This window comes from Coptis chinensis, chromosome 3, assembly GCF_015680905.1.
Source record: "Coptis chinensis isolate HL-2020 chromosome 3, ASM1568090v1, whole genome shotgun sequence".
Lineage (NCBI taxonomy): Eukaryota > Viridiplantae > Streptophyta > Magnoliopsida > Ranunculales > Ranunculaceae > Coptis > Coptis chinensis.
Genome location: NC_141458.1, coordinates 94183177 through 94197058, shown reverse-complemented (window position 1 = coordinate 94197058; position 13882 = coordinate 94183177). Strand labels below are relative to the sequence as shown.

The 13882-nt window shown below is 39.4% G+C and overlaps 1 protein-coding gene across 1 annotated transcript; it reads left to right on the top strand.

Annotated features, from left to right (window-relative positions):
* Positions 1-8342: 8342 nt before the first annotated feature.
* On the top strand, positions 8343-9440 carry LOC147511763 (uncharacterized). Its single transcript, XM_086598556.1, has one exon. The coding sequence runs from the start codon at positions 8343-8345 to the stop codon at positions 9438-9440; it is 1098 nt and encodes a 365-aa protein (XP_086454682.1).
* The last annotated feature ends 4442 nt before the right edge of the window (positions 9441-13882 follow it).

Genomic DNA, 13882 nt, shown 5'->3' with positions numbered 1-13882 from the left:
AGCCACGCCTTTGCAACGCCATCTGGTGCGTTGTGACAGATCTTTTGCCACGCTCAAAGGCACCTTTAGCGATGGAGTATGGCGCTGCTAAAACCATGCTCTGTTGTAGTGCCGCCAACCAATAGCGATGGACTACAACTTACTAACTTAACAATAGTAGGTGCACTCAAACCCAATTTTTCATAACCCTGAAGTTTCAAAGCCAAGACCCTCTCACTGTACCCAAAAATATCTCTCACCTCTTTATACATTCTACCGATTTTATTATCCTCCCATAACCCCGAAGTTTCAAAGCTAAGACTCCCTCACTGTACCCAAAAATATCTCTCACCTCTTTATAGATTCTACCGATTTTATTATTCATCTTGCATTGTATAATAATCAACCATAGAAACCACAAATTGCATTGTATAATTTGTTATTTTGGAGTCCAAACAACTTGCATTGTATAATAATCAATAATAGAAACCACAAATTATTCAACAATACAAAGAATATTAAAAAAAAACAAAAACAAAAACAAACAAACAATCAAACGACCTCACGGGGTTGTTTGGGCCATTTCCAAAACGACCTCACTGAGTCGTTTGGTGCATCTTCAAAACGACCTCACTGGGTCGTTTCAATTTTTTTCAAATAATACTTCATTTTGTATAATAATCAACAATAGAAACCACAAATTATTCAACAATAACAAGTTATATAATTGATTCACAAAATACCTGTAGTAGAGAGTGTTGCCCAAAAGAGGAAACGAGTGTTGCCGAAACTCAAATTAGATGATCTGAGAGCAGACGAGTGTTTTTAACAATGTGGCTTTCTTAACAATGGTTCACTTTCTTAACAACAATGGTGGTTGCCCAAACTCGAATTAAAACGGTGAGAAAAGGTACGGTTTTTGGTTTGTGGTTTTTGGTTTTTGGTTTTTTTGTGAGTGAGTGCGTGAAAGAGATGATACTGGTTGAAAAGGTTTTCCCGGTTATTCGCAATTTAGGTGGGGGGTGTATTGGGCTTTCTTTTGGACTTCGCTGTTTGGGCTTGGGCTGGAAGTTGCCCAATCCAATTTGTGTGGCGCCCAATACAGAACTCAATATGTACTACGAATCCATTATTAGAGAAGAAGAAACAAAGGCACTAGGAAGAGCTAAACAACATACACCTGTCATATTATATTACTTCTTGATTTGTTTAATATTTTTTACTATATTGCAGCCGTTAGAGTTAGAAGTGTAACTCTAGGATTTTCTTTTCTATTCTCTCTCTATGTACTAAAGTCCCTTCTCCAATGTATTCTAATATTAGCATTCAGTAATAGGTTTGGTATTTTTGTTAAGAGGATTTTTTAGTACCATTTATATTATAAAAAAATCAACATATAATTATGGTATTATTTGGACTACATTTGGGTGCCTATTTGTTACAAGCCTAAAGGTTATCGACAACTTGCAAAAGAATTTCCTAAGTGATTAATTTTCCTTTAGTTTTTGGTCCTTTTGAAAATATCATCGTTTAGGTTTTAGTTCTTCAAAACTAACCTAACTTTACCTTTGGAGCGGCAACGACTGCAACAACATCACTTCCACCCATCTTCTCTTCTATTCCTTCCCATTTATGTTTCATTGAACAACCTTATTTATAGGTAGTAGAACAACCTTACCAATAGCTAGTTAACGTATTTTGAATTAGAAAATTGAATTCCAATGGCTAGTTAAGGTACATATTCTCCAGATTTTGGCACTTGTATTATATTTTTTATTCAAAAACAATGAGTCACGTGTAAGGCACGTTGAGGGTATTGTGGGTAATAGCAAAAAATGGGAGATGGACTAACACCGATGGTTGGTCAACTCACTACCAGGAGAACCAAAACCTAAAAATAAACCCCTCTATGTAATGATGAAAATTGTTGTATAGGAAACATAGTAAAAACTTAAAAGAAAGAAGACCAAAGTGAGTAAGACAAAACCAATATCCCATATTGATTTTGGACCATTGATCTTAAAAATGAACGGCTACTAAGTGAGTAAATATTTTGTTTTAAATTATTACACCGAACACATCCCACTTCCCTCATTTTTTCCATTTATAACATAGCTTTCTCAGCTAAGCAACATTTTCCTCTTTTCTTTCATATACTCTTTCTTCTTTCTCAAGAACTCAAAAAACCCGGCTATGTAAGCTGACACATTATCTAGCTTCCATCTACCATACACTTCATCTAACAAAATAAACAAACAAGAAAAAACACCCAAAAAACTTTATATCAAATCTCAGCTTTTTTCATCTCTTTATCATCTCCTACGTGTTTTCATTGTCTTTAAATCTTTCCATCTCCTCTGTTTCTGAATGTTGCTATACTTTTAAACGAATAATCACTGAGAAACCGGATATTATATAGAAATAGAGTTTTTCAAGTAACTAGAAATGATCATTCTTGTTTTTGTCAAGGCAAGTCTTATTTTCTATTACTAGTTTTAACTCATTTCAAATACCCATTTTAAAAACTTACATGTACTTAAACTAGTTCGGTTGGAAAACATTTTCGACAAATTTGACTACAGGCCCCATTGATAAATAAAGTCTAGCTAGACTAAGAAAACTCATTATACCATAGCATCAACTTCTTGTGTTTCTACTTTTACAAAGCATGGATAAGTATGTTCTTCACATTCACTGGGTTTGAGTGAATGTGATATTGATATATATATTTTATTTTATTTGTTTGAAAGATTGATATCATAAATTTATGGTGATGGATGGACAATTTTTTAACGGTCGGTTGAGTATAATGTGAAAATACTGATTTTGTGGATATTTTGATGGAAGTTGAAACATAGTCCTAGTGTTATTTCTGGCTACAATTTCTAAAATTTGAGAATCAAAATATTTCATGAAAATGAAAGTAAATAGATGGATTGTAAGTGCACCACTCCAATCATAGGGATGATTACCCAACCAATAAAGAATTGATCGAAACTTTTTTGCTTGTTGCATGAAAAAAAACAATAGCAAAAAAAAAAAGTACACACACAACACAAAAAATAAAAATAAAAATGCGAACCCACATACTTGGTTCACCTTGCATGTTTGGCAATATAGCCACAACTGTTGTTAGATAGTAGATAGTGCCTAGCATTACCATCTTTTATAGAAGCACTAGCATCATCATTTCTTTTAACCTATTTTATCTTTGTTAGTTTGTGCAATTTTTTATTTTGGAGTTTTGAATATATATACAAATTAGCAATGTCTTTTTATCTCTTTTTTAATCCTTTAATTAATTTATTTTCTATTTTTTTTTAATATTTTGCTTTTGTTTTTCGTTTTTATTTTTTAAATATGGCAATATGTATAGATTGGTGCATTTGGAATTTTCTGAAGACGTAAAGAACGAGACTAAACCTAAGATTTATTCTCCTCTAGATCATGTCTAAGGTTGAGTCTAATGGATTTGATGTGTCATCACCACAGTGCATAGAGTTAGCGGGATGGCATAGCTAGGCTCAATGGTTTTTCAACTACCCGCCAGTGTTATAAACAGAAAAACAAAAGAAAAGTCAAAATCCATAAACAGAAAAACAGAAAAACAAAAGAAAAGTCAAAAGAAATTGGTAGACTCCACAACTAGTGAAAAAACCCAAAGCAAATTTGTGACCGCATTGCAGTGCTATAGGGCGTGTCAAATGGTTTTTATATCCCCTCCCCATTTTGTCCCTTTCTCCCATCTATATCTCAAAAAGAGTAGGGATAAATATGGCGTACCATTGGACTTGGTCTAAGTCTTGATATAATTTGGTACAATATCAAGGATCAAAATAAAAAAACATAAAAGTAGCAGTGATTCTGAAAGGTTGTCGTATGACGAAGTCGAAAAACTGGGATGTTCCTTTGATCACTGTCTGTATCGGGGGGGGGGAGGGATAATGGTAATGTGGCAAATGATGTTGGCAATGTTAGGGAAATGGTGGACAAGTGGCACGGGGAGTAGTGGTGTTTCTTCTGTTTATGAAGTTCGCGCTGCTCTGGGATAATGGTGATGTGGCAAATGATGTTGGCAATGTCAGGGAAATGGTGGACAAGTGGCACGGGAGTGGTGTTTCTTTTGTTTATGAAGTTCGCGCTGCTCTGGGATTTTGAACCTCACTTATTTGGTAAGGGATTCGTATGTGAAGGGTCAATTCTATTAATATATTAGAGGCTCATATATGTCAACACTCCCCTCATCAGTGGGAAACCAGTGGCTCTGATACCATGTTAAATTGTCAATATCTCTATAAGCTTGAACTTATGTGAATCGTCAATTCTATTAATATATTAGAGGCTCATATATGTCAACAATTCTTACTCATAGTTTTACTTGGTTTCTTGCCTTCTCAGTCTTAACTTGTTTTGGCGCGAAATTGAGTTTTCAAAGAGTGATTTGTTGAAGCTATATGTGCCATTTAGATGCTAAGATGCTTATGATTTATTACTATTTTATTTATTTTAAGACCATTACACATGTTTAACTAGTGCTGAAGGATGAAGGTTGCTTACTTTGTTCAAAATCCAGGGACAAGTTGTTAGATCAGAAAATTTAGTCCACATTAATTTCACAGGAAATTTATTGGCCTATTTACTTTTTCAAATATCAGTTGGCATATTTCTCCATCCACAATTTCAATCTGTGATCCACCAAGGGTATGCTGGAAATGCTCATCGGCCTAAGTGGCACCAATAATGCATAGTACCAAAGCCTTTTGAGGAGAGCCCCATACAACTTGTCAGGGGTGGTTAAGTGAGGACAATGTAGGAGAGAATGTAGAGACTTGTAATATTCCTTTAATAGTACTTGATTTCATAGTGAATCTTTTCATTTGTCTTATGGCAGCTTAATTAGTTGCGGAAGTGGAGGCTAAGGGAGGAGGTGCTCACATAGTTGAACATCTTGGGTTTATTCCCATAAGAAGTTATGTGAATCACGATATTGTGAATTTGTTTTTGGAAAGTGTTGGAGCAGAGTTTGGAGCTTGTCAGAATGCTTCAACATCTACAGATGAAACCATATACGAGTTGCTTCACTTGCTTGTTTCTGTTAATTAGCCTGAACTCTTCTTTCAGGCCATATCGATCTTGGCAGAGTTCGGTTTTGAGGTAGCGATTGTTAAATTATTGTTTATGATCCACAAATTTTATGAATTCTAATGTTTTATTCGCTTAATTCACTTGTTAAAAAATAGGTTCAGGTTTCATCAAAGGATTTTGAAAAGGACAGAGGTGCTGTTCTGGAAGAATATTGGAAAAGCAGAATCAGGATGCACACTGGCTTTTAATGATGGGATGGTCAAAGGTATTTCAATTTATTCTCTTTGTGCTCGTCTTGATTTCATAGTTTCATTATTATGTACACTTAGTTTTACTTGTAAAGTAGGTGTTTTTTTCCCAAGAGATCCTCAAGAAAGAAATTTCTAATCGCTTGAAAGTCCAATGAGGATTATTACTCTTAATGTTTTTTCATATACTACGTGATTGGATTGTGGAGTTTAGAAAAGGCTTCTCGCTGCCATTTGTGGCAGAAGGACATTGTTTTGGGACTATTAAATACTTGTGAGTTGTGACACTGAGAGGCTTGAATAGAGAGATCAGTCCAGTTCAGAAGTTGTAGGAGAACTTATGGAGCTCCGACACAAATCAAGACCCTACTGCATGTGTTAGTGGTGATCACCCTTCCTTTCGACAAAAGGTCGATTGCTTGTTCAATGAACGTTGTTTATAAAATAGATTGTGCTTGTAGGTTGATTAGAGAAACCATGAGTTATATTCTCTGATTCTATTTCCTTGTGTGCTTAGTTAGACAATCTTGACTTTTATCAGGATTTTTTGACTTGCAAGACAAGTTCAAGCTTTAGGGAACCTATCCATTTCCCTAGAAACTACATATAGGCATGCTTGGCATCCTGGTTTGTTGTAACCGTGAGGATCAGAGACGGCTTATTCCTCAATCGTTTTCTAGATGGAGGTGGGAGATATAAGATGCCAATACGAATGATGCTTATGTAATGAGACCATCTAATTACCTGTTCTTATGAAAAACCTATTTGATATATGACCCAATGCTCCTACCCTTTGGTTTTCATTTAGGCTTATAACATTTAAGGCCTTCCTGTCCTAGTTAGTATTCTAGCTTAAGACTTGGGAATCATTTTACTGCGCGCTTTGGTATAGCATTTGCTTATCCAAGAAAGTCAGTGCTTGGGCAAGCCACTTGGCATGCTGCAGATTTGTCATGCTGGGGAACTATGCAGGGGTCCACTATGCGCACGATGCTTATTTATGACTTTTTTTTTTTGGTAAAGATGCTTATTTATGACTTACATAGCTGCATCCTATGCCTATTTACGCAAAAATCAGGCATGATCAACTATTCATTACAATGACATCCAATTCGTGGAGTGAATCTAAATAAGCACAAAGAGATTACACGGCGGGGTTTAGAGACGGCTATCATATACTCTCTTCTGTCCAAGATGATTCAATAGCTCCTATGTCTCCTATGTACAATTTTATAGAGGAGCTCCAAAAAACAGACATAAATACTAATGACCAGATAAGCAGATAAGGTTTAGAAATTCCAGAATATGGTTTATGTTGTGTATATCAAAGCTTACAGTAAGTAATGAAAGGGATAAGTCCAGGAATTAAAAGGGGTCATCTGTAAATGCTGCTCTGTCATCATTAGTCTGTCATTGAGCCCTCTTACTTTTAAGGGGTCAGTTCTCCTCATCAACGCCCACACACTAGTATTTTCCGCAAGGTAGTGTGAAGTCGGCAAGTCGATTTACTGTAGATAGAAAATCATGTCTACAAAATAAAAACGTCTGAAAACACAGAACAGAGTGCGTGCATTGACTGAAGCTCCTACTTCTTCAACCAACAGGGAAGGTTTAATTGCCGAAGGAGTAAAGAATTTATATGGGAGCTTTTATCTCTGTTGCTTGAAAATCTCTTTATCAGCCATTGTTTTTTAGCTAAAGTTTTCTGTTCCAGACTTCTAGTTATAGATTTTATTTTTTTCTGGAAAAAAGGAACTAGCAAACCAGTTATTGATTTAGAATCCTTAACCATAGTTTTCAACTTTTCATGTTGTGGCATCAGAAACCTGTGTTTCATAAGATCTGGTTTTATCTGAGTACCATGAATTTGGAACGATTTACTGTAGGTAAATTGTGATTTACAATCCTAATCTGTTCAAATTCAGTTTCTTAAAGAGCAACTTAATTTCCTTTTCGCACTTCTTAGCGTTGTTATTCAATATTCATCCTGCATTGCTCGTCAAATTACTTCAGAGTTGACTTTCCTGTCGTATCTATTGTGTAACATCAAATCGTAAAAGTACTTGCACTATTGAGTTCGATCCATTGGACTCTTAGCAGGAGGGAGACGGCCCCTACTGAGCTCCGAAGATTAGTTCTATGACTTCTATAGTCCATGGTCTACTTCAATGTTCAATGTGACTTGATAAAGGATAATAATGGGCCTTAATGGAACGTTCAACTTAGAGTAATTGGTCTCAATGGAATGCTAATGTACTTTGATCTTGTCCACCAAAATCTTAATTTTGGCTCAAACTGTTGTTCCATTAGGTGTAACAATGTTAATTTTGTATTGATCCAGTCCTAAACAAGCTGATACGCAACTCTAACAATGAACTCATCGGGTGAATCAAGAAACTTTGATGATTGCTGTAAGTACCTTCCGTTCTACACTACAGATCACGTGCCCACATGGCAGGACGTCTTATTTCAGCTCGTCCCACAACATCAGATCGTACCAATGACCCATCACCCAGGTCGTCACCAACAGTAGTTACAACCATTCATGGAAATATATCAACTAGCACAATCTTGGAGCTCAATCAAAGAAACATTAACTTTGTAATAACACATTAATGACGAATCATCAAGATAGCACACAAGGTGGATCTGTAATCCATAACGGTTCAAAAACACATCTACAAATAGAGAGAGATGAACTACGTAAGGCTTGATTCAAGTTTACCCGGAGACACTTGATACGTAGGCAACTCTTATCCCAAGAAGAGTGCAGCCATTCCCTATCCAACAAATCATCAGGTCGTAGTCATAAAATAACCAACATCTATATTGGCGCCGTCTGTCGGTTCGTTTCTTTAAGAAAAGAACAACCACTCTTTTCTCAAGCTCCCACGAAGCTGGTAAAAAAACCCACAATGGATCCCAACCTACAAGTGTTGGCAGACCAGATGAAGACACTCCAAGAAGCCTTCATCACTTTGCAACAAGAAAACCAGACAATGCGAGAGCAGGCCAATTCCAACACCAACAATGGCACCACAGAAGCCGGGGAGCACAACAACTGTTGCAGGCCTAACCAACACCACCAATCAGCATTTAGAAGACTTCGCGCAAAAATTAGAGAAGTCAAACGAAAGAGTCAGCGCGATCCAGATTGCTCAGAAGATGCTAGAAATGTATAAGGCATCACCATTCATCCAGGATATCAGAGACAAACAACCTCCTTCAGAGTTCATCCAACCAAAGTTTCCGCTGTACGACGGTACTTCATGCCCAGGCGAGCACGTAGCTCGCTTCAGTCAAATCCTTGCACTCTACAGCCATCTAGATTACGACTACCTGAAGTGCAAACTTTTTCCAGCCAGTTTAAAGGACAGAGCTATAGACTGGTTTTACACACTCCCTCTAGATTCGATCAACAACTTCGACAGCCTTGCTGAGACGTTCGTAGCAGAGTTCGTCCACAACAGAAAGAAGGGAGCCGACCTGGACTCCTTGTTCCAGCTCAAGCAAGCTCATGGTGAAACGATCCGAGTCTTCCTAGGACATTTTAAGAAGGACATCCTCTCGCTGGAGTCAGGACTCACTGACGGTTTTGCAATTTCTGTGTTCACAAATGCCCTCTTGGACGACTCCGACCTAGCAGGGTCCCTTATGCACAATAAGCCAGACACCTCAGCCGACTTGTATCACAGAGTCGACAAATACATCAAGTACGAAGAGTGGATGACCAAGCATAAAGGCAAAGAGGTCCTCGTAGTTAGCAACGAGCCAGACCCTAAGAAAAGCAAACAATATTCAAACAACAACAAGAAGAGATCCAACGCCAGCAAACCCTCATACATAAAGAGGGAATTCTCCAACTTCTCCAGGACGCCAAATCAGATCCTAAAAAAGATATATACAGCTCCATACTTCAAACCCAACATCAACAAGGTAATCGCCATACCAGAGCGTCCATACTGCCATTTCCACAAACTCCACCACCACGACACCAATGATTGCTGGAGCCTTAAGCACTACCTCCAAGACCTAGTGGAAAGGCAAATTAAAAGAGTTCTTGTCAGAAAGCGATCTGAGGCACAAGCTGGATGCCAAACCCCACAGAAGAAGGAGTTGCATCAATGAACGACCTGCCAACAACAGAAACAGAAGCAGGAGCAGATCAACTCGACGATCTAAGTCTCCAGGTCGGTCAAGGCACAACAGGAGACAACACTCCTCCGACCAAGATGCGGACAAAGTAATCAACATGATTACATACACCTCAAACGATGAAACCTCAGGTCGGGAGAAGCGCAGAAGAGTGGGAGCAATCCAAGAAATCTACCACCTCTCACACAAAGCAAAGATGATCAACTCCACCGACCCCAACATCAATTTTATTCACAGAAGAGGATCTAGACAAGGTGTGCCTACCTCACAATGATGCCTTGGTATTGCATGTCAAAATCAATGGTTGGATAGTCAAAAGAGTCCTCATCGATCTAGGGAGCTCATGCGACATACTGTTCTATTAAACATATAAGGACATGCACCTACCGAACTCGGTGATGATAGAGTCCAATGCACTGCTCTATGGGTTCAACGGAGATCGTACAGATGCCATCGGAGACGTAATCCGACCAGTCTCCATTGGCGAAAAAGATGATATGGTCAAAACTTCAACACGCTTTAGTGTGATCGACGTCAGGTTGTCCTACACTGCCATTCTAGGACCCCATTGGATTCACAAAATCCAAGCAATTCCATCAACCCTACACCAGGTCCTATGATATTCCAGTCCCAGAGGCATCATGGAGCTCAGAAGCAACCAACTGGAAGCTCACCGATGTAATTAGGTTAGCACAACGACCTCACCCAAGCCTCAGGTCGTTGAAGCCAAAGACGTCCCAAAGAGGCAAGATCCTCAAACATCAATCCCTCCAGCAACGGCATCAAACAAGCTCAATGGAAAGCAAGCTCAAATAGAACCAGGAGAAAAAGTCAATTTGGGCACAACTGATGACCCAAAATTTGTCTATGTAGGGGCTGACTTAGACCCCAAGCTCAAGGAGCAGCTTGTCAAATTTCTATCTCTCAATAAAGATGTTTTTGCTTGGTCATATATCGATATGCCAGGAATCGACCCTCAGGTCGTTTGCCACAAGTTAAATGTAGATCCAACCATCAAGCCTATCAAACAACGACCTAGGAAGCTAGCACTCAAGTTTCAAAAAGCCATCAACGAAGAGATAGAAAAGCTCAAAAATGTTGGATTCATCAGAGAAGTCGAGTACCCGACCTGGCTTGCCAACATAGTAGCCGTTTCAAAGAAGAACGGTTAGGTACGACTCTGCATAAATTTCACCAAGGTCAACAAGCACTGCCCAAAAGACAGCTTCCCCCTACCAAGAATCGACATACTGGTAGACCAAACTTGCGGCCATGAGCTTTTATCATTCATGGACGCATACAGCGGGTACAACCAAATACCACTTGCAGCAGAAGATCAGGAAAATATGTCCTTCATAGCCGAGCAAGGTACATTTTGCTACAACGTCCTACCTTTCGGCTTGAAGAGTGCAGGAGCGACCTACCAAAGACTGGTCACCAAAATATTCAAAGACTTGCTAGGAGACACTATGGAGGTTTACATAGACGACATGGTGGTCAAAAGCGAAAAAACAGGTGATCACATTTCCCACCTACAAGAGGCCTTTGAACGACTTTGCCAAAACAAGATGAAGCTCAACCCAGCCAAATGCGTATTTGGAGTAGCCTTAGGAAAATTCTTAGGTTACCTTATCTCACAAAGACGCATTGAAGCAAACCCAGAACAGATACGAGTTCTTCTTGAAATGCCAGAACCAACCACAAATCAACAAATCCACAAGTTATCTAGCATGGTTTCAGCCCTCAACAGGTTAATCTTAAGAGCATCTGACAAATGCAGACCATTCCTGCAAATACTCAAAAAGGGAGCAACTTTCACTTGGACAGATGAGTGCCATAAAGCCTTCACCGACTTGAAAGCCTATTTATCAACTCCACCCGTCCTATCCTAAACCAGAAGAAGGAGAAACACTAGGGCTATACCTTGCAACTACCGACTTCACAATCAGCTCAGTTCTCTTTTGCGAGCATGATGGAGTCGAAAAGCCGGTCTACTTCACCAGTAAGACGTTGGCAGATGTAGAAAAGCACTACTTTCCGATGGAGAAAACAATGCTTTCTTTACTCTACTCAGCTCGGAAGTTCCGACCTTACTTTCAATCTCACAACATCAAGGTCATCACTGACGTACCCATTAAACATGTATTGAGTTCTAACAACAAAATAGCCCGCATGGCCAAATGGGCTGAAGAACTCGGAGAACATCACATCGAGTTTGTTCCCAGAACGTCTCACAAAGGCCAGGTCGTTGCTGATTTCTTGGCAGATTTCCCCGTCGAAGACATCAACTGGGAACCCGAGTCAATCACTTCACTCCATCAACAAGCCACCCCAGACACATGGCACCTCCACGTAGATGGCGCATGCAATAACAGTGGTAATGGACTTGGGGCTGTATTAACTTCACCAGAGAGAGCTTAGCTACAGAAATCAATCAAAATCGATTTTGCAACATCCAACAACGAAGCAGAATATGAAGTATTGATCACAGGCCTCTGAATGGCACAACAACTACAAGTCTCAAAGCTTAAAGCTTACAATGATTCCCAACTAATCGTCAAGCAGATCACCAAAGAATATGTCACGAACGGAGCAAACTTGGCAAAGTATGCTCAAGTCATTTATGACATAATCAGCTCGTTCAAAATATTCGCCTTAGACCATATTCCTCGAGAAGACAACAGACATGCAGACAGCTTAGCTTTCTTAGCCTCCAAAACACAAGAGGGATGTCCGACCACAGTCTACATTGATATTCTGGAACGACCTGCTTACCAGAAAGAAAGTATCAACAGCCTCACAGATTTCCAGCCCTCATCCGAAGAAGAGATCAATCAATCTTGGTTGGGCCCATTCCTCAAGTTCATTTTACATGGTGAGATCCAATCAGAAACAAAGCATGCTCGTGCAATACAACTCCGAGCCCCAAGATACACAGTGATCAAACGAAGACTGTTCTACAAATCAGTAGGAGGACCCCTCCTAAGGTGCATAACTTCAAGGGAGGGACAACTCATTTTCGACGAAATCCACAAAGGTGAATGTGGCAACCACGCAGGAGCAAGATCACTGGCACACAAAGCAATCGCCCAAGGGTATTATTGGCTAGGCATGCATATCGAGGCAAAAAGGTACGTTCTTAAATGCCTCTAATGTCAAACTTTTGGCCACAATCACCTAAGTCCAGCAAGGGAATTGATCAACATAGCCAGCTCATGGCCGTTCCACATGGGGGCTAGACATCATGGGACCGTTTATCCCGCAAAAGAAATCAGGGCTCAAATACGTCCTAGTAGCCACAGATTACTTCACTTGGACTAATATCATCACTAGATTTGGTCTACCCCACACCCTAGTCATGGATAACAGAACACAATTTGCTGGCACACAAGTCAAGGATTTTCTACAAAAATGGCATATCACTCAAGCATTTTCTACACCTAGATATGCACAAAGCAATGGCCAAGTAAAGGCCACCAACAAGGCCATCAAAGAAAACCTCCAAAAGAAGCTGGAGAGCAAGAAAAACCAATGGCCAGAGCAACTCGAAAACATTCTATGGGCATACAGAACAACAACTAGAGCTAGTACAAATGAGTCTCCTTTCACACTTTGCTTCAGAACGGAAGCAGTGATACCATCAGAACTCACAATCACAACTACACGTTTTGACATTGTTGAATCATGAGTCAATGACAACATCTTGGCAAAAGAAGTTGATCTCCTAGAAGAACGCAGAGAAACTGCCGCAATATCTCTAGCTCGGTACCACCAAACAATCCAGCATTCTTATAACAAGAAGGTCGTCCCAAGATCTTTCCAAACTGACAACCTAGTTCTCAAAAAGACTTTGGCACCAGCCAAGCTTGACCCAACATGGGAGGGCCCCTACATTGTCGACAAAGTCGTTGGAAATGGCGTATACTGGATCAAAACCCAGCTCGGTGATAGGTTTCCCGACCTTGGAATATAGCTCTCCTCAAGAGCTTTTATCAATAAGTTTTTTTCTCCAAGTACCTAAGTCAATATGAATGAAATTTCATCAACACTTTGAGTGCAACTATCATTTTTGCATTACATGAGCACCTTGATTTTCACACTATGCAGCCCGACCTAAGACATCATAATGTCAGGTCGGATATCAAAGACGGAATCCAGAACGACTCAACAACAGTCACGTAGTGGTTAATTTTCAATCAATTCAAACCAAGGTCCCCCAAAAGGACCCTAATCCAACTTAACACCAACACCATGGTTAAATATGGTTTAACTGTAATTGCCACTCAAAGGTCAATTATTAGACAAAATTCAATCTAGGGGATCCCCAAAAGGACCCCAAGTCAACTTACAACTTCACAAAGAGTTTAAGTCAGACTCAAATATAATGGCCACTCAAAGGCTAATTATATCAATCA

Coding starts and splice junctions, on each gene's coding strand:
- LOC147511763 (XM_086598556.1), top strand. CDS start 8,343: ATGGCACCACAGAAGCCGGGGAGCACAACAACTGTTGCAGGCCTAACC.